This window comes from Mytilus californianus, unplaced genomic scaffold, assembly GCF_021869535.1.
Source record: "Mytilus californianus isolate M0D057914Y unplaced genomic scaffold, xbMytCali1.0.p SCAF_7, whole genome shotgun sequence".
Classification (NCBI taxonomy): Eukaryota; Metazoa; Mollusca; class Bivalvia; order Mytilida; family Mytilidae; genus Mytilus; species Mytilus californianus.
The window spans coordinates 83,077,029-83,099,383 of record NW_026262723.1 but is presented as its reverse complement, the minus strand read 5'-3'; the positions used below and the strand labels follow the sequence as shown (position 1 = coordinate 83,099,383).

At 34.3% G+C, this 22,355-nt stretch overlaps 1 protein-coding gene across 1 annotated transcript; it reads left to right on the top strand.

Annotated features, from left to right (window-relative positions):
- Window positions 1-18,994: 18,994 nt before the first annotated feature.
- LOC127709540 (probable methylthioribulose-1-phosphate dehydratase) lies at window positions 18,995-22,334 on the top strand. The gene is made up of 4 exons (XM_052215144.1): window positions 18,995-19,085; window positions 20,029-20,123; window positions 21,363-21,411; window positions 22,200-22,334. The coding sequence occupies exons 1-4, from the start codon at window positions 19,035-19,037 to the stop codon at window positions 22,332-22,334; spliced, it is 330 nt and encodes a 109-aa protein (XP_052071104.1). The 5' UTR covers window positions 18,995-19,034.
- The last annotated feature ends 21 nt before the right edge of the window (window positions 22,335-22,355 follow it).

Sequence of the window (22,355 nt, the reverse complement as noted above, 5' to 3'; positions counted from 1 at the left end):
GATGGAATTTTCATTGCATCATGTGTAAAAATGCTTTTGTTTTCATATGGGGACAATTTTCAAGATGAGTCGGAAGTTTAGATATATTATTATTATTTAAAATTTAGTTCCGCCATATTTTAGTCTCTATGAAATATTAATTATAATGTACCCAACTCGTACGACTCCGGTATGATACAGGACAAAATAAACCAATCGATATAGAGAAAAATGTTGTCAACAACGATATCTATTACAAAAGAAACATGCCTGTTTTAAAGTTACCATATACGACCCTAAACAATGAACAATAAGCCATCTTCTAATCTACATAGCGATATTTTTTTATCCAATTGTTATTAACGGCATTGGAAAACCAACCATTGAGCCACCCATTCACTGTTCAATACATGGATAGGTATAAAAAGGTCGCTTATAAAATGCGGCAACTTAAAAATTAAATAACGGAACAACTATATAATATACTCTGAATAAAATTAATTGTAATTTAGAGATACACAGAAAAAATAGAAAAAAAATATGGATCATTTCCCTAAAATTCTAGTTAAGGATATACAAATCACTGAAAAATCGTGCTGGTTTCAAGATGGATTTTCTACTCCTTGTTTGATTTGCAATTATCTTTAATTTATTGAACAATGAATAATTTTTTTCATTTAAAAGTTAGCGAAAAAATCTTAAACACCTAGACGAAACATCATGCAAATAGAAATAAAAGCATTCATTACCTTAGAGAGTAGTTGATCTACACTTTTATAAAACCCCGTTCTCATACAGACGTTGTGTAATATATATATATAAAAACTTACCAAATAGTCGGACAAACGAAAAAGATCTGGAACAGTTCAACATCCTACTTAGACTAGAGTAAATAAGTATGGTCATCTGGTCTACACCCGTCCAGAAGTGAGAGCCATGATTGAATGGCAGTATGTAGATATAAGAAGATGTGGTATGAGTGCCAATGAGACAACTCTCCATCCAAGTCAAAATTTATAAAAGTAAACCATTATAGGTCAAAGTACGGTCTTCAACACGGAGCCTTGGCTCACACCGAACAGCAAGCTAGAAATTACTAGTGTAAAACCATTCAAACGGGAAAACCAACCGTCTAATATATATAAAAAACGAGAAACGAGAAACACTTATGAACCACATCAACAAACGACAACTACTGAACATCAGATTGTGTCTGTTTAGTGGTGCTGTATGATACTTTGTTTTGTGATTAGAATATTTTGTTCCATTAAATTTGTATGACATATATTGCTTTGAAATATTCGTTTATCATCATTATCTTTCAAACTGTAACGGTATACACATTAAAGCATAACAATGAATAAATTAGCTTTGCAGGATCTGCTTACCCTTCAAGAGATCATGACATTACCCCCATTTTTTTATGGGGTTCGTGTTTCTCAGACTTAAATCAGTTGTCTTTGTTGTTTTTGTAGACTGTAGCTTGTTTTTTGCTCGTTTTTCGTTTTTTTTGTCATGGCGTTGTTATTTTTTCCGTTTGAATATATCCCTCTCTGTTGGACTTATTCTCAAATAGAATGAATAAATCAATGAGTATATCTATTATTATACAAATTATTTTAATCAGTCCTAGTCAAATACGAATCAAAATATTAAGCTCTATTGTTCCATCCGTTTGTTTCGTGATCAAGAAGAATCAACTTTTCCTTTTCTTTTAGTCCTTTACTATGTTGAAAAATTATAGATTTATCGGTTCTGTGAAAACTATCAAATGTAACAGGTAAATCGCCCAGAGGTTTCCCCGGGGTTTGGAAATTGACCCCAGATTCTCAGTCGGAGTGATACAACCCACAAAGAGTGCCCGTTTAGTTGTGCGATATTCATGAATACGTAGACATGTCCGATCGGAATGGAGTCGTAAAACCATATATCTCCTGTAGAATAATAATCCTTGTTACAACTCTTTGTGTGTGTGGTCCCCGGGTGGTCTCTTTGAGGTAAAACAATGTTCTCTTATCCAACATACCCCAACTTTTCAGCGGCAGTAAACATTATCTATTTTCGTCCCGATGGACCAATTTTTCAGAATCCACCAACTAGATTTATTATTTTTTTCGTTCTAATTACGTCTACAAGAATTTTGTCAAAATTAGCTGATACATTATAGAAAGACACATAAATTGACTTCATCTGGAGATGTATGCATGCGACCTATGATTAAACCTCAATTTAAAATCGATTGCGCATGTTTTCATCGTGTTCAGTTATTGAGGAAAAAAATGTTAGCTGAGAATATGGAACATGGTAAACCAGGATGAAAACAGATTTCGTCGACTGATTTGGTCCCTCCAAAAAAAATTCATTCGGATACTGTTAAAACTATAATTTACATTGTATTTGTATCTATGGTATGAAATAAAACAGAACTAGGAAAGTCGACATTATACTTATACTATCGCATGTGCAACCGGTCTGCATTTTTATACCGGGGAACAAGCCAGTCGAAATCTTCGAAGGTCTTGTCTATTGTTGAATAGATGGCCTCCAGTCCCAAACACGCACAAAATGTTACAGTTGATACTACAGAACAATTTCAGGATTTGTTTATTTTTTTCGATGTATCTCTTGCAAATACGACATACGTTTTAGTATGTCATAAATCAAATCTCAATTAAATCCAAGTCAATTTGCTTGACATGGATTATGCAGCTTCTGTCACTTTAAGGGTTAGCAGCTATGCAACCTCAGATGACAGACCAAAGTTTCAAATGTTCATTTATTTTAACCTTTGAATTTGCTAATGATGATGATTATTTTATAGACACGATTCTCTTTACTTTCATTAAACATCTTCACGCAAAAAACCATTTTGTGAAAGAATTTTTCTTCATCATTGGAAAATTTGTTACACTAGTGACTTTTGTCGTGGGTGTTCAAGGTTTCAGAAAAAACTCTAACCATAATTACTTCTATGGCAGATCGCAGCTGCTACAACAGAAGCTATCAGTTTTGCAGTCTTAAAACGCAACAAGTGTATTCACTCGGGCATCCTCAATCGTTATTTGCTGGGTGCCTCTTTGAGGGTTAGATCAATTTTCCTGAATGCTTTCCATATTCCAATCTCGACTCTTTGTTGCCTTTGACTACTAGACAGAATAACATTTTTTTATGCGGAGAAGGATAAATTTACCGGTCATGACCACTGAAAAGTCCTGACTGTCTATGAGCTTTAATGCATTCTTTGTTTTTATAATTATATACATTTTTTTCTTAATTTCACCTTTTTGTTCATTATTTTGAATCGCTTTGCTATAATGGGCTCTGATATTTTACATCTACGTTTTCCTATATTTTCATATGTACAAACGCACTGACTAACGTAGAAATATATTTGGATCTATATAACCAAAAGAGAACAAAGATTGAACAGCCATACTACATAATGTCAAATTTGCCTGCTGAAGCTACAGCCTTACACTTTTCAACCTTTATTTATAATTCATAATATGTACAATAAACATCATTAAAATACAAAGCATGAATACGATAGGCAATGGGGTGTGTACGTCGATGAGACAGTAACCCATCGACTAAATCAACCAAAAGACATCTAGAGGGCTACATACAGGCTTCAACAATAGACAGGTTGTTAAAAGGAGGTTCGCGTAGGAGCTTTATTGTCCTAAATAAATTATGTTTTACAAAATCAGGATCTTTCGGTCATAAAACTTTACTCAGTACTCGGAGTACAAAATTTGTGCTCGAAACACCAAATGCAGGATTTTGATTGGTTGATTTCTGAGTCTGAGTACGAAAATCGTGCTCGAAAGTTTTATGACCGCAAGGCCAGGTTTATTCAAAATATGTGCAATGGTTTAACTGTAAGATCTTCAAAATATTATGAATAAACAGTCGTTAGATAGCATAATTCCAATTATTCTTAAAAAGTGACAAAATTTGCATAATTCTACACGTTCATATACCACAAACATATGTTCATGAAATTTGTTGTTCATATAGACAAAGAGTTGGCGTTGTTGTAAATAGTTAGTTGTTATTTGCATATGCCCTATAATATGCAATATGTTAAAATTATTCCGGAAAATAATATGCAACTTATTACTATTCACGCCGCACTGTATGGTACAGTTCCTAATTTTTGTATTTCTCTAAAATCGAGTTTTCAGTTGATTTCTTCATACGCCATGAAATGTGCATGGGGCTTATTTATTCAAACATCTTGTTGATTGAGATACACTTGCAAATAATTCATAAATATGCAGGAAGAATAAATCAAAGAAGCACGTTGTGCAAAGTGGGTCGATGTAGAAGAGGTCATTTTTTGACAGCAATTGAAAAATGAGAGTATTTCGGAAAGGGTCAGACATTTTGCCTTCCAAAAGGCCACCTACTGTTCCCTCGAAGAGTTATTGCAAGGTTTTTGAAACTTTCAGGGAACATGATACTCTTCTTGCACGAATGACCTCTTTCCCATCAGACGTGGCTGCGTATTCATGCATCCCGCACAGCCAAACGGTGAACTCTCTTCTATAGCGTGAGCATTTCTGTCGGATAGTATTCCATGGACGGCAATATTACAATACCTCATCTTTGAGTCTAGCTTCTACATCTATCAGCCTTCTTTTCTACACTTACGGAAAATACTTTTGAAAAATTATTGTATTTATTATATTAAACTCCAATTTATAATTTGTACAAACCCGGCTTGTCATATAGTTTCAATACAATGCAGGCTATGTAATAAAAGAGCAATATAATATTCACATCTTGTTTACATCCCCGCTTTTTGAAATTGGTGTTCAAAGAACAGTAAAAATATTTGAAATGACTGTCTTTTATTGAACTGCCAGAAATATTTTCGGATGCTCATTTCCCCGTTTTTTTTAAATCCTGTAGAAATATTAAGATTCGATACTACTAATTTCGAACACCTAGTTATAGTTAAAATAAAATATGTCTTTTGTTTTGATGTATAGATAAATAAGAAGATGTGGTATGAGTGCCAATGAGACAACTCTCCATCCAAGTCACAATGTATAAAAAGTTAACAGTCTAATCTATATTATAAAACGAGAAACACCTATGAACCACACCAACAAACGATAACCACTGAACAACAGGCTCCTGGCTTAGGACAGGTGCATACAAATGCAGCGGGTTTAAACGTTTTAACATGCGCCAACCTTGACCTAACCGGAGACAGTAGTATAACATTACAACATAAAAAGACACACTATAAAATATCAATTGAAATGGCTTAACTCGACCAAAAAGACATTTAAACAAAAACAAGTAAACATACACTGAACGAATAAGTTTGATCTACGACACAATATAAATACAATATTAAAACGTAGGATATTTATTTATAAATTGAAATTTCTTTTGAACTAGCTCTCAGTAATGTGGGGACACTTAGGTTGGTACTCTGTGTCGATCATATGAGACTAGTCTTTTTCAACTAATTTTTAAAGTTTGTTCTTATGTTGTGTTGTTACACCACTGTCCCAGGTAAAGGGGAGTTGAGAGCTCACAAACATGTTTAGTCTCGTTTGAATTTTTTCACATGTTATCATGTCGGGGACATTTAAAGATTATTATACGGTATGGGTTTTTTCTCATTGTTGAAGGTCGTACGGTGACCAATAGTTGCTAATACTACTCCATTTGGTTTTTGATGGATGTCCCATTGGCAATCATATCACATCTTCATATTTTCATACTATAATACAGTAATTTCTAGCATAAATCAGACTGTTCTCGTTTGAAACGATTCACATTTTGTCATTCATGGGTCATTTATAGTTTACTATACAGTAAGGACTTTTTCTCATGGATAGTCCATTGCAATATAGTTGTTTACATTTGTCCTTTTGGTATCGTGGGAAAAGTTGTCTCATTGGAAATCATATCAGATCTCCTTATTTTTATAAAAGGAGATTAACCGAATTGGGCTTTAGTAGTCATGAGGTACTGGTATTTGCTTGACGCTTTAGGACAGACAGGTTTGTACATGTATAGTCTTTTTATAAGAAAACAAGCATGCATTATTTGTAAAGTTAATTCTACACACATCGAAATACATTTTATTCCGTATTAGTTACAAATATAGCGAATATGACATTGTTTTATCATCAATGCTATTTCCTCATAAACCTTATTGTGTAGATAATGTATTTCTATGACAAATCAAGTGTAAATAAGTATACTAGTAGACTTTAACCACGATCATGAACTTGAAGTGCAAAATCATTTTCAAACTAGCTTTTTACCTGATGGTCAAGTATTTATAAAGTAAAAATCGCGTTGAAACATGTACTTCATAGCTTTGTCCAATATAAACAGAAAACTAGAAATTCACTTGAATTTAGTTACGTTAAGATTTTATTGTTATCGCCGATTTGTCACTCTTCATTTGAGGTACAAGGGCTTCTAAAAAGAAAAATAAATCCGTAACCTGCAACTTCACATTAAGATGATATTCATTCACTGTTGAAGACTGTTTGAAGACCTTTATGTTTTTCTTTGGTTATTTGTGTCATTGGGTTGTGGCTATTTGACGTATACCCATATCTCTTTTTTCCATAATCTGCATTCGGTGTTTGGTTTTTTTCATCTTTTTTATCTGAATTTGTCAGACCTTCTTTAACCTATGATTTTGATTGCCACCTTGTCCAAAAATTCGCCAAGGATATCTCACATTTCTACTTTTCTTATATGAAAAGAGGGAAGCTTATAGATATTTTACATCCCTGGACATCAGTTCAAGTAAGCAGTTAAATCTGTTTTTATACTACCGTTTCTGACTAATCTCGAAGTTAAGTTTGTTGTGAAGAGGCTCTGGATGGTAAAACAATTTAATATTCTGTAAATGTGCAGCCGCCATACCATTTATTCATATTTCGGCGATTATAAGCATGGCCATTTCGAAAAAGTTTTCACCTTTCTCATGACATGTTTAATTATATTTTTACTAGGAATTTGTTAATTTTACATTTTATATAAATTTTCACACCTGCAAACATGACATTTGTTTTGCACAGATGCAGACATCTATATTTCTATATTTTAATGTAAAACTGTGAAAAGACTTTGTATGTTTAATAATTATTTTTTCCTATTAAAAAGAGTCGAACTTGTTACGCTCATAATAAATTTCGTACCGATATATTATTTGAAAAGTGTCATGAACTGATATAAGGTATTTTTTCGTTATGATTTAATCTTAATTATTTCTGTTTTTACATGTATAACCAGAAAGACACCTGGACGAAGTTGTGTTAGTTATGTATTCGTTATCACGAACTTGAAATCCCTCGTAATAGCAAAACTCAAAAATATGTGACAAGTTGTTTTTCAATGGCGAAAATGACCAAACTAAAAACTAGACCAAACAATATGTAATTGAAATCTTACAACTTCTTAAAAGAACGACATACTAACACTTTCATCAAAATTTGTCAGAATTAGTTTGATCTTTATATTATTAAGGTTTCCACTTGTTTTTTTCTATTCTTTCGTAATAACATAATTCTTCATTATAATTGCTACTTCTTGACTTTAGAATTTTAAATTACCCTCTTGTAATTATACGCGCACATTTCTGTATAATTGCATAAAATATTAAATTCATCAACTTCAAGCTAAAGATTAATATCGCAGATTTAAAAAGCACTTAATAATTCTCACTTTCATATTCTATATTTTTGTGAAAAAGCAACACTTAATTGTTAAAAATGAAAACAACACGTTATAAATTCCATGCGTCCGAAGCGCTTTTCTGGATTTACCTTCACCAGGAACGCTCAAAGCCGAATATTTGAAAGCCAAGAATGTATAATAACCTAAACAGTTGAAGAGCTATATGATCAAAAAGGACCTAAAAAATAGCCAAATTTATCTAAGGTTAACTTTGCCTGAGGGAGTTTAAACCTTAGTTTCGTATAATTTCAAGAAAAAATTACGGACAATTTTAGAAAGGTAAATATGCATAAAAGTTTGCTTCCACCAATAAAGCATCTTCTCGTAGTTCAGTTCGCATGTAGGTAACTATTTTTTTTCTAAATTTAGATGATTTCTTGTTGCAAATAGCAAGGGTCTATACGGAATAAGGATTAGCGAAAACAAATCAATTAGTTCCTATAAGGAGAGATAAATTTGGTTTTACAACATTGACTTCATTTAAAAAATCCACTGGTCTTCTAAATTTGTATAACATTTCGAAAATTACAAACATTTTGAATTGAAAACCTGTATAAAGGATAAAGTGACATAAACATGCATCATTCAGGACTTCATACAGGAACTTCTTAGGAAGAAAGAAAAGAAGTTAGCAGTTTCCTTTAACTTTACTTTCCGCTATATAGATGATGTTCTCCCTAAATAATTCAAAATTTGGTGACTATGTTGAACGCATCTATTCCATCGAACTTGAGATTAAGGATACAACAGATACAGTTAATTCTGCCCCATATTTTCACTTACATCTATAAATTGACAATAAGGGTCGGTTGAAAATAAAACTTTACGACACAGAGATGATTTCAGCTTCCCAATTGTGAACTTTCCATTTCTATGTAGCAACATTCCAGCAGCGCCTGCATACGGTGTATATATCTCCCAGTTGATAACATTCCAGGGCTTGTATTTCCTATCATGATTTCCTTGATAGAGGGTTGCTGCTCACAATGAAGCTATTAAACCAAGAGTTCCAAGTGGTGAAGTTAAAATCACCCCTTCGTAAATTTTACGGACGCCATCATGAGTTGGTTGACCGTTATGGAATATCCGTCTTACAGATAATAGCGGATATGTTCCAAATGTCGTAACTACAATCCAGTTCCCTTTTAACAAATTAGACTTATTACCGGGTTTGTACTAACATGAGCAACACGACAGGTGCCACATGTGGAGCAGGATCTGCTTACCCTTCCGGAGCACCTGAGATCACCCCCAGTTTTTGGTGGGGTTCGTGTTGCTCAGTCTTTAGTTTTCTATGTTGTGTTTTGTGTACTGTTGTTTGTCTGTTTGTCTGTTTGTCTTTTTTCTTTTTAAGCCATGGCGTTGTCAGTTTATTTTCGACTATGAGTTTGAATGTCCCTTTGGTATCTTTCGCCTCTCTTTCATTGTTATTACATTCCGAGCAGCTAACAGACAATGGATATATTGCTATTTCATCACTATTCAAAACAATTTAAAGTAAACGCATAGCTTTGATCTACACACAGCATCAAATTTAAAATGCCTATACCAATTAAAGTTAGGAATATGACCGTTGTTTTCTATTTGTTCTGTTGGCTGATATAGGAGAGCGTTTGCTTTTGTCAAGTTCTCTCTTTTGAATGTACCATGAAGTTAAGTATTATTGTTAATACTCTTTTTGCGACTTTTTGACCTCTACACTACACTTCTACACAATCTAGTTAAGCAAACGATTTCTTATATAGTTTAATGGTCGTTAGAAAAATCTAAATGCAAATTTATTTGCAGCAACCCATAAAAAAACTTCTTCTGTAATTAAAATGGTAGTAATACTAGGATGCGATGATTACCAATTGTATCCCTTTATTATTATTGTATTGTTAGGAAGTTTATCGGACTCATGAAATTTATAACGTGTTTTCATTTTTTAAATGACCACACTCAGCAAAGATCCGTCTAAATTACACTTTATTGATGAATTAAACAACACTTACCGTTACCTTGATGCCAGTTTTGAGTTGAAAAACCAAGAATTCACTAAACATACTGCAGACATTTACCCAATGGAATTTACTTGAATATAAATCTAAAACAAACAGCAATAACAATCCTTTCCTATATTTATATTCAAGTTTCACTCAGGAAACTCTTATACAAATATTTACTGCAAAATGGAAGATTTTTCGTTCCCTATTGTTAGTTTTCCTTTTTTGACGGTGTTGTTCCCATGTCACCATCTATTGGTGTTTATATCTCCCAACTCGTCCGCTATGTGCGTGTGTGTAGTGAGCTTTAGATTTCAATGAACGTAATCTATGTATTAATTCTGGGCTTTTGATACCACAAATTACTTAAAGCCTGTACTTTATTTTTACATAGATACACAGATAGTTTGGAAGTTTGGTTGTACTTGTTAAAAAAATACTACAAACGGGATATCTCATCCTCATTCTTACTGTGAAGTTGTTTATAGAGTCAGTAAAATTATATACAATCTGTGTAAACCTATCAATCAGGTAAATAAACTCATCATGGGTACCAGGACGTTAGACGCGCGTTTCGTCTACAAAAATTATTCCGAAAAGTTTGGCCAAATAAAGCTAAGGTAATAAATGATCTTTGAAGAATTTTTTATCGGTACTAACATTGATTTTGTTATTAATGAATAAAATAATAACTAAAAGTCTCTATTTTTATATAGTTATGACCAATTACGGTCATACATCCTGTCGATACTTAAATTTTTGCATGCACAGGTTCAGACTGTTTATGACGTATTAACACTAAACTAATAAACCATTTTCATATTACCGACTTTTGACTCCGGGTTCTATAATTTTTCGACAGGTTACATACTCTGTGGTAGGACATCCTGGAACTCGGTCAATTACGACCAACCAAAAGAAGTAAAATCAAATATATAATCAGTGCAATTTGGGGGGAAAGTTTACTGTTTTCCGATGATTTAGTCATGTATAGAAAGCATTAAACAGTTAACTTTCCCTCAAAATTGTACCGATTAAAATCTTGAATTTACTTAGTTACGTTGCTCTTGCTTGGCCGAGTACCAGGATGTTCTACAACAGAGAAGGTAACCTGTCGAAAAAAATATGAATTCCGGAGTCAAAAGTCGATAATATGAAAATGGTCTATTGTATGTGTATTGGTTGATATTTAAGTTTAGGGAACGTGATTTATGTATTAATTATAATTGACTTTGAGCTGCGAATACTCTTATATCGGTACTTTTTGTCTGTTGTCTTTGGTTGTTGTTTTTGTGTTGTGTAGATCTGATAAGTCAAGCCATTTTCAAACTGATTTTTAAATTTTGTTCTTATGTTGTATTGTTACACCACAATCCCAGGTTGGGGAGGGTTGAGCGCTCGCAAACATGTTTATACCCACAACATTCTGTATGTTGACGTCTATAAAGGCATGAGCATGTAATCCAGTGGTTGTCGTTGGTCACAGTCTATCATATTTGGCTTTCGTTAATGTTTTGTACTTACAGCAGGCCGTTAGTTTTTCTCATTTGAATTGTTTAAAAATTTTCATGTTGTGGCCTTTTATAGCTTACTATACAGAACCGGTTTTACCATTGTTGAATGCCCAAAATTACAGTTGCCTACATCGACGTCATTTGGCCTCTGGTGAATAGTTATCTCTATGGCAATCACATCATATCTTCTATTTTTATATTGGTACAGCTACTTGAGAATGAAAGTGGTGGCCTCAATCATGGTTTAATGCACTAAACCTAAACAAAATGGGCATTTTCAAATTTCTAATGGTTTCTGAAAGGAAAATATGTCTAATTTTCAGTTGTAAAGTGTACGGTATGGCACAGTAGGTGTAAAATGCGCCGATTTGAGGTGTGGTAGTTGGTTAAAAGTCTCCCGAATAGAGTTCAATGGTCTTGATTCAGTTGGAAGTCAAATCAGAAAATACCGCTTTGGATTCCTTGAAGGGATTACAAAAATCTCACACACACCATTCGTTTACGCTACTGGATATCGCCAACGAAAGAAGAGATTTTGTCATATACCACTAGCGGTCAAATTGTCAGACAAATATTTAGATTTTTAGTATTTATTATTTTTTTTAACAGAGGACAAAAATATTAACTTTTTAATCAAAATATTTGTAATTGTTGTTACGTATAATCCTATCAAAAGCGTGATAGATGCATTGTTGTCTTTAACATACAGTGACAAATATTTCACGCGTATTTACGACAAGGACTTTGTATGATGAATTAAACAATTGTGTCATATATATAAATAAGAAGATGTGGTATGAGTGCCAATGAGACAACTCTCCATCCAAGTCACAATGTATAAAAAGTTAACAATTATAGGTCAAAGTACGGCCTTCAACGCGGAGCCTTGGCTCACCCGAACTTGTTGGGTATGCATAGATTAGGTAGTCTTGTGTAGGTTGGATCGGGAGATTGAATGAAAAACTAAATAGGGGAGATTTTTTTTCCTAGCAAAAACAGGTCAACCGTTGACCCATAAAAATTTTGTCAAAAGCTTTTGAACGGAAAAATATTGCGTTACTCTTCCAACGTTTATTTCCGAACGTAATTCCGCAGATGGTGTCCTTCAGGATATGTCTTACTTTTTTGCAATACATAAAATTGTAGGCTTAAAACAAATAAATATCGTCCTTAATATCCATGAAATATTTGCCGCAGTACATTACGGAACCAGTTATCGATCATCTTTAATATATTAGATATAATCTTACCAGTATGCAATCAATTTTTCGACGACAGAAAAAAATCCCTGAACGTAGTAACATGAATTCTTTCTACACGAGACATCACATTCCAACTGGACGTTGCTGAGTATTTATGCATCCCACACAGCCAAAAGGACGCCCCTTCAGCATGTATTTTATTGCCAAACGGAACCGGAAGAACTCCAGGTGACCATGTTTCTTTATTCTAGTCAAAATTTGTTGAACACACCCCCAAATAAATAAAAGGAAAACAAAAACAGAAATAAATTATCGACTTTATCGTATTCCTAGATATTCATAAATCCGTATCTGCAACATGTGTATGTAAATTCCATCTTTATTGATGAGATCTTTTCAGTTACATGCAAGTTAATAAAAGATAAAATATATTTCATCTGTGACAAAAGAGATTTAACAGTACATTTGGTGAATTTTCTACTTTGTTGACCAGAATTCAAAGATATGTTTATTCACGCATGTCTCTTTGTTCTTATGCGCTTGAAAAGTATATTTTTTGTTGAATTTAATAGTTGAAAGTTCATTGTTTAACTTCATGCTGAAATGCGCGATACAACGGAGAAACTGTCTTTCGGAGAAATCTCAGAAAGGACCCCTTAACCGAAACTAGTGCCTGTTACATAGGCTCATCTAAAAGCCTATATAATATGTGCATGTTGAAATTTAAAAAGAATTCATACTATAACTGTACACGATTGTCAGAAGATTGTCAATACATGTATGTGGTTTTTTTTTGTATTGACATTTGCATATTTATGTATGTTGTCTTTTCCGCATTAATTGTATCTCTATTGAGATGATTGGTTGATTTTTTCTTGCTTTACGTCCAGTGGCAACTATTTCATGCATACTCAGGACGAAAACAAATTAACAATTAATACAGTAGACAGTAGGTAGATTCTGCAAGGTAGTTCTACCGAGATAAGGCGACAAATTTGAACTGCCACTGGAAAGTATAAAGGTATGCTGGATAGCAAAAGGACATTCACGGATCCCTCAGACAATTGTTTCAAGTATCTATTACGTGCAGAGTCGAGCACTCTCCATACGAATGGCATTGGATTTAACGTCCCATTCCGACCGGAAGTGGTTGCGTATTTATAATTCCCGAAAAGCTAAACGGACGCCCAATTTTGTAAAGGGATTTATTGTCGGAACGTGAAAAGTCCAGGAATGACGATATTCATATACCCCAGTCAATCCTTGGAGTCTCTATGGAGAGAGAGTGTATACAGAAATGACTATGTTGATAAATGCTTTAAAACAACCTTTTCTAGCAGACGTTAATTGGGTTCTTTTTTGTCAAGTTATTCTATTTGCAAGCAGGAACACTTTCTTTCAATTCATTAAATGATATTTCTGGCGAGCATAGATAAAAGCACTTACATTTCTTATGGTTTTGTCATGTAGTTCGGTTAATATTGATAAGTCGTTATATGATATAAACGAAGGTCATAGTGCAAACATGCACACATTGAATGGTTAAAAAATGGTTGATTTTTCAAACATTACTAAATAGGTGGTAAAGGAGAAACAAGACTGTTCATTTTCTTTGTCTTGTAAACATTCTAATGCGAAGTGTTTTGCGATTGTTTCACTTGGACGCTATTCAGTTACTTCAACGCAGAATTTTGATTACTCTTCGTATTTGGTTATTGAAACTTTTGAAATAGCAAATACTAGATTTATATTGCCTTTTCCTTGAGGAGATGTCGGTATGTATGTGCCTTTTACTTAAGATGCCAGTATTTACGTGCCTATTCCATGAGGATATAGCATTATCTACTTGCCTTTTCCTAGAGGAGATGACGGCATATACGTGTTTTTACCTTGAAAAGCTGCCGGTATTTACGTGCCTATTCCATGAGGAGATGCCGGTATTTACGTGCCTTTTCCTTAAGGAGATGCCGGTATTTACGTGTTTTGTCCTTGAGGAGATGCCGGTATTTACGTGTATTTTCCTTAAAGATACCGGTATTTACGTGTTTTTTCCTTGAGGAGATGTCGGTATTTTCGTGTTTTTCTCCATGAGGAAATGCCGGTATTTACGTGTATTTTCCTTGAGGAGATGCCGATATTCACGTGTTTTTACCGGAGGAGATGCCAATATTTACGTGTATTTTCCATGAGGAGATGCCGGTATTTATGTGTATTTTCCTTGAGGAGATGCCGGTATTTACGTGCCTATGTCATGAAGGAGATGCCAGTATTTACGTGCCTTTTCCTTGAGGAGATGCTGGTATTTACGTGTATTTTTCTTAAAGATGCCGGTATTTACGTGTTTTTTCCGTTAGGCCATGCCGGTATTTACGTGTTTTCTCCATGAGAAGATGCCGGTATTTTCGTGTTTTTATCTTGATGAGAAGCCGGTATTGACGTGTTTATTCCTCGAGGAGATGCCGGTATTTACGTGTCTTTTCCTTAAGGAGATGTCGGTTTATCCGTGTTTTTCTCCATGAGGAAATGCCGGTATTTACGTGTATTTTCCTTGAGGAAATGCCGATATTTACGTGTTTTTACCTGAGGAGATGCCAATATTTACGTGTATTTTCCTTGAGGAGATGCCGGTATTTACGTGCCTATTCCATGAGGAGATGCCGGTATTTACGTGCATTTTCCTTAAGGAGATGCCGGTATTTACCTGTTTTTTCCTTGAGGAGATGCCGGTATTTACGTGTATTTTCCTTGAGGAGATGCTGGTATTTACGTGTTTTTCCTTAAGGAGATGCCGGTATTTACGTGCTTTTTCCTTGAGGAGATGCCGGTATTTTCGTGTTTTTTCTTGAGGAGATGCTGGTATTGACGTGTTTTTTCCTTGAGATGCCGATATTCACGTCTCTTTTCCTTGAGAAGATGCCGGTATTTACGTGCCTCTATAGCTCCTCTGTATTCAGCGTAATCTACCTCTGCCTCAGCATAATGATACAGTTATCAAATATTTGCCACAAACACATGAAGAATCTAAGAAATATACTTATATTTGAAGTAGTACTGTCTATTCTAATATTGAATAGTAATGAAAGGTGAATAACTCAAATAAGAAATCATGAAATGTCTTTTCTTTGTTGACATATTTGTTTGTTTTTATAGTGATTAAGATTACAACACAATGTTGACTGCTGTACCCTTATTTTGACATTTTTACCTATTATGTCTGTTTGTTTTGTTCACTACTCATTTTTGTCAATATAATGGAATTTTATGCGACTGTCATACAAGTGAGAGGTTTAGCTAGCTATAAAACCACGTTTAATCGACCATTTTCTACATAAGGAAATGCCTGTACCAAGTCAGGAATATGACAGTTGTTATCCATTCGTTTGATGTGTTTGAGCTTTTGATTTTGCCATTTGATGAGACTTTCCGTTTTGAATTTTCCTTGGAGTTCGGTATTTTTGTTATTTTACTTAAACGGTAAAAGTAATTGGCTTAAACATTTGAGAAATCATTGAGAAATAATTTACTTATTAATCCAATCGATCGTAGTTCTCTCAGTAAATTTATTTGATTGCATACTTACTCTGTTTTAATTTTTTGGCGATTACCTGTCCATCCCCATCTTCCAGAGTTAAACATACGTATTTCATGCACAAAACAAAACAAATATTTCCTAAAAATAATTTGATTATCAAATATGACAAATTATGTAAATATGGCGCGTTATATACTCAGTGTATAATAAACTGGGACAAACTTTGTGTACTGTAGATCCCTGTCGTAAATTACATTCCTTGAACGAAAAGAACATCTCTGAAATTCTTTATACTAATTTCCTTTATTTCGACAGGCTAACATATTTAGTCCAAAGACTATAGTTTACAACAAGGTCCTGCATTATATACATATATTACAGCGTAAAGTATAACAAACACTTTCTGTACACAACTATTTCTTGCAAAGTCCTACATTTTGTAGGACAAAATATTCATTTTCATCGTGTCTTGGGCAAGGTTATTTTTTACACTTAGAACCAGTCTAGAATATTCATTTCCAAATCACAACAAAGGTGACTGGTGAATAGATTTGGTCACTAAGTGGGGCCTCCGATTGGCTGTGAGGGATGTACAAGAACGAAGCCACGTACGATCAGAGTGAGGACGTTAAATCCGATGCCTCGTGTAGAGAGAGTGCCACGCTCTCTGCACGTTAAAAACCCCTGCAAAAATCTGAGGGGTCCATAGGTGGCCTGTTTGCCAGGCAAAATTGTTGTCCTTATCCAATGAACTCTCCTTTTCAAATGGCTGTCCAAATTTCCAAGATCTTCATCTCGGACGGCCTCTATTACAGGACCTACCCATTGTACTTATTGTGAATGTGTTCTCGTCCTGAACATATATGAAATATTTGCCACTGGACGTTAAGCAACCAACAATCAAATAATACATCGACTCGCGACAAACAAAATATCAATTTTTATAGTCACAGTTCAAACATAGCGTCGACTTTTATAGTGCTTTTTTGTTTTCAAAGAAGGGTTCGTACGACCCCTCGACCCCCTGGCTTCTGGCCTGTACCTGCACTGTGTGTGAGTTTCATAAAATTTGGATGAGGAAATTTTAAGTTAGAGTGCGGAAACGAAAACTGGACGGACGGAAGGACGATCAAGGGTAACACTTAATGCCCCCATTGCTACGACAGGGGCATAAAAATGTAAATTTATATTAATGTGATACAACCCTTAAAGTTAGACGAATTTGAACAAACAGATGATAAATAGAACAAAGGAACTAAAATTAAAAAAAATGCATAACAGCAGTGTTATGGCCAGGGGCGTTTCCAGGATATTTGAAAGAGGGGGCGTAGAATACAATCTGTCGCCGAGCGGAGCGAGGCGAAAATTTTTTTGGACCTTTTTTTGGCTAAAAAACATTAAATAATTGTGAAATGCACTAGTATAACGGTTCTTTGACTTGGAGCATGTATATTTTATAGTTAAAGTGTCAGGGTTTGATATTTTTTATGCCAAATTCTCTCCACTAATTGTCTATGGTATATTAAAATGATTGGATGGATCTTAACAGCAGTAGACCAATAACGAGAAATTCCAAGTTCTAGGGTATAGGGTGTTACTTTACATTTCAATAGTCCTAGGCCAGGATTTTATGAACAGGAGGCGTAATTCCGGTTGCCCTGGTATAGGGTCCATGGGGAAGGTCAGAAGCTCCTGGATTTCAACAATTTAGCATCAAATTATGAAGTATTATAACAGACTCCATGATAGACAAATTGGTGAAAATAGTCTGCCTTCGGATCATTCAAATTATGTATTGATTAACATGTGGATATCAAATCTTTGGAAGAAGTTATAAATTCAGTTAAAAGGTTATATGAAATGGGCATGAAAAATGGAAAATAAATCTTTAACGATAGCTTTTTCTGAACTTTTGATATATATATATGTATATATATACCCGTTTTGTTAAAATATACCTTTTCACTGTTTTGGTCTTTTGGAAAATGTTGTTTGTGCTGTATTTAGACCCCTTTACCAAGAAATTTGTTTTGCATGCACACGTATAAAAATTGCGGTTTTTATCCAACGCAATCATAGGTTTGAACGTTGTTTTCAATTTAGTAGATATAAAAAGATGTGGTATGCATGAGTGCCAATGAGACAACTCTCCATCCAAGTCACAATTTATAAAAGTAAACCATTATAGGTCAAAGTACGGTCTTCAACACGGAGCCTTGGCTCACACCGAACAGCAAGCTATAAAGGGCCCCAAAAATTACTAGTGTTAAACCATTCAAACGGGAAAACCAACGGTCTAATCTATATAAGAAACATTTATGAACCACATCAACAAACGACAACTACTAAACATCAGATTCCTGACTTAGGACAGGTGCAAACAGTTGCAGCGGGTTTAAACGTTTTAATGGTACCAAACATTCACCCTTATCTGAAACAATAGTGTAACATTGTATTTATAATACCCTGTTCTAGATAGTCAAATCTGACCCCTTCCAATGCAAGGCGAAAAAAACATAACCCCATTTCAGACAATTTAGCTGAAAATGCAACCCCGTTTGTCGGAACATACCCGGTATCATATATATAGCGAGTATCCCCCGGGTAGATGTAGAATGGCCATTGGGGAAGTGTCACACAAAACAAACCATTTCATGTATAGATTTACTTACCGCTTTGGTTGTTTAAAAAAGGTGTCCAAGTCACCAATCGGATGGGGGAATCAGTATAAAAGAAATCAGAGTATGTGTTTAATTAATAAATATGATAAATTGCCATATTCAATACAATATAAGCAGATAACGATAGTTTTTTTTTTTTTTTTTTTTTTTGAAAAGGGGGGCGTACGCCCATTACGCCCTTACCTGGACCCGCCCCTGATGGCAGCAATGCATTTCCACATATAGATACGTCAATAAAAAGGCGGTGTTATTTATTATAAGACTATAGCGTTTCAATACCCACCTGTGAGTTCTATGTTTATCTATCCGAGTCATTTTAAATTTTGCGCCATACTCTACTTATCTGTATTTCCGTTTGCTATAACGTCCTAAATATTGACCCCCTTAAAATTGGACAGTTTTAAAAGTTAGTTAAAAATATGTGTGCTCTTCCAAATGCCTCATATGGTTCTTCTACACCGACAAACGAGGTAAGTATCGGAACTTACAAATAATTATATAGAAAACAGATTTGAAATTAACGAAGCAAATGAACTGTTCGCGTGATGTTTTTTGTCACTCACCTGGGGGTCGGTCCACAGGGTCAAATTGTGGGCTGTTGCTATGACTTGGCCACAATTATACGAAGAGTATCTGGAATTAAAAGATGTCCACCAACCAACATTGTCGGCATGGCTAAAATAGAACATGAAGAGTAAAATGTACGTAATCGTTAGCAGAGGATCGATCCAGGATAGAGATCGTCCCCATGTATCGCCCCAAAAGTTTTTAGACTCTTATGTTTCTCACAATTGATTTGAATTTTTACTCTAAAATCCAGATTCATAAATCCTAAATCCAACCTTGATCGTCTTATATCTTGACAATTATTACAGATGCACAAAATCTAGGGTCAACAATGTTCAGAAAATCAAGATATGCCTATTACTGCCGCCTATTTATAAGCAAGACATTCCAACAACTCCCTAGAATTAGTTATTGTCCTTAGATCGCTATGTTCACCCAGTTTTGGGTTATGTCTTAAAATTGAAGACATAACCTGGTAATCTCTCGTCGTTTGTCTCTAAAATACGACTTTTCTTTCAAAGAGGCGGTCACAACTACCCTATAATCTACAACTTGATATATATACTCTACGACTTGATAAGTACTCTAAGACTTGATACATTTTTTTCTTGATCGTGTCATGATTATGTATAACATATCGGCTGCTGGATGATTAAAGCTAGTACCAGCGAATGCAACGTTTCGTTATTTCGTGTAGTCTATGACGAGGATACAACCGGGATACAATTTTTTGGTGATATTAATCATTTTAAAGGGCTGTCGATCATAGAACCATGTGGAAAATGTCATTCGTTGTCGTGTTATTCAATCTTATTAAAAATTAGGTAATGATGATTTCAATTGCAGGAAAACCCTCGAAAGGTTATCCCAGAAGCAGGTCGACATTTTCATTCTCTTGGTTGGATGACTGGATCTGGAGGAGCTATTGGTATAAGACGAGGGTAGGGATGCTAATAGACTTTTTACTTAATCATGGCACATTGGAGTAGACTTGTATTAAATATTACAGAAACAATTCATACAATAAGAAATTTTCGGTATAATGATATAATTTGTAGATACCGATTGTAAATGAGCTTTGTGTGGTTGATCTTCTTTTACAGGATTATTATAAAGCTATGGGGCTAGGAAATAACTAAAAACCAGGAACATTAGAAATTTGTAACATCTATATCCACATCTAAATATACCATTTTGATTTCCCCATTGTTCTGTTAAAGAGCCATTTTTAGTTTTATTAAAGTGTTTCCGTTTTCTTCATATTGATTTATCTTTTATTGTTGACATGATAAACATTACATTTGTGGTTAAATGTAGCAACATCAATCACCATTTTCATAGAACTGTTTAGAACATCTGCTAACGGTATTTTGAAACCGCCACTTAACTTGCAGATGTTCCTTTGCAACAGTAACTTTGGTTTTGTTTTCCATGGTTTAGCAAACAGTTGCCACTGAGATAGAGACTTTTGCATGGGTGCCACATATGTAGCAGAATATGCTTACCTTTTGGAGATCGGACCGTTTTGGTGGAGTTCCGAGTTGCTCAGTCTTTAGTTTTCTATGTAGTTAGTAGACTATTCTTTGACTTTTCGTCGGTTTTTAAAGCTCACCTGTCCCAAAGGGCTAAGTGGGCTTTTCTAATCACTTGGCGTCCGTCGTTCCTTCACTTTTACAAAAATCTTAAGATTTTAGTCATGAATTAAAGTGTGCTTTGTTGAATAGCACATATATCTATATATGAGAGCGACACAGGCTCTTAGTTTAGAGCATTTAGTATGTTTTTTTGCCATGGTATTGTCGATTTTTCTTCGAGTGATGGGTTTTCATTTTCCCTTTTGGTAACTTCTGCCCCTTTTTATTTTCCATGTTTCCTAGTTTAACATTCAAATTAAGTAAAATATAGTTACATCTATTGTTCAACTTTAAGTAAAGACGGTGACATTTTTTTCGCATTCATAGTTTACAAATTCTAAATTGATGTATGGAGAATTTTGTGTGCAAATTGTTATATTTTAGGGACATTTCTTTACAATTAATTAGAATGTATAACAAATGGAGATTGAACTCATTGCTTCGCATTCCTCTTAAAAAATTCTGCATTATTTGCACCTAGCTATTAGTCAACATTCAGCAATGAATGCTGATGACAAATAAACATTTGTATAAATGTCTTTTCAGGGAGGAAATATACATAACCCCGTCTGGTGTTCAAAAAGAATTGATGGAAGTAAGATAATTAAACTGTATAAACTGTAATTATTCTTCAAAGTTTTTTGCCCGATTTATTGCTTTACTAAAACTTGATTAACTAGAAATATGACAACGGTTGCTGCGGCATATTAAAAATTGCCTGTCTTTATATACTGTCTATAACCTCAGTTTATTTCTTAGATTTGAGCGTTTCTGTTGAGGTGAATTGAGAAAAGTGCTTCAGATGCACCAAATTTATAGATTGTTATTTCATTTTATAATGCAGATTTGTTTGTTTCAGGTTTTTTCACTATTTCAGAAAAGAAGAGATTTTGTTTTAGTTATACTCGTTTTACGCTGTCTTTTCATACAATACGTAAATGTGCATGGGTAATTTTGAATTTTTATACCCCCGCCGCAAGGCGAAGGGGGCATTTTAAAAGTGTTACCCTTGACCTTCCGTCTTTCCGTCCGTCAAATTTCTTTTGAAAAGCCAGTTTGTGCGGGGGCATTCGTGTCCAGAGACACATTATTCTTTTATTTTTAATATATTGGGCATTCATGTCCCCATACACATTCTTCTTTTATTTTTAATATATTGTTATCAAAAGATAAATGCAGCTTGATTTTCACAGTTGCTGTTCCTGGGTTATTTCTTCGATTATTCAAGAATAGCCAAATCTTTTTTTTTCTTGTTTTGGCTGAATGATTTTAGATTGCGGAGAATACATTTTCATTTTAGGTCATATCACATTTTATATTTTGTATTTACAAATGATTTATTTTAACATCATCAAAGTATCGCTCACTTTAATATAATTTTAGCCAGAAGACCTCTTTGTTCAAACAATAGATGGAAAGTCTATTGCGACTCCACCAGCCTTCAAGAAGCTAACTCAAAGCTCGTGTACGCCACTAATCATTAATTCATTCCTAAAAAGAAAAGGCAAGTTATATTAAATACTATCTGAATAGTACCAA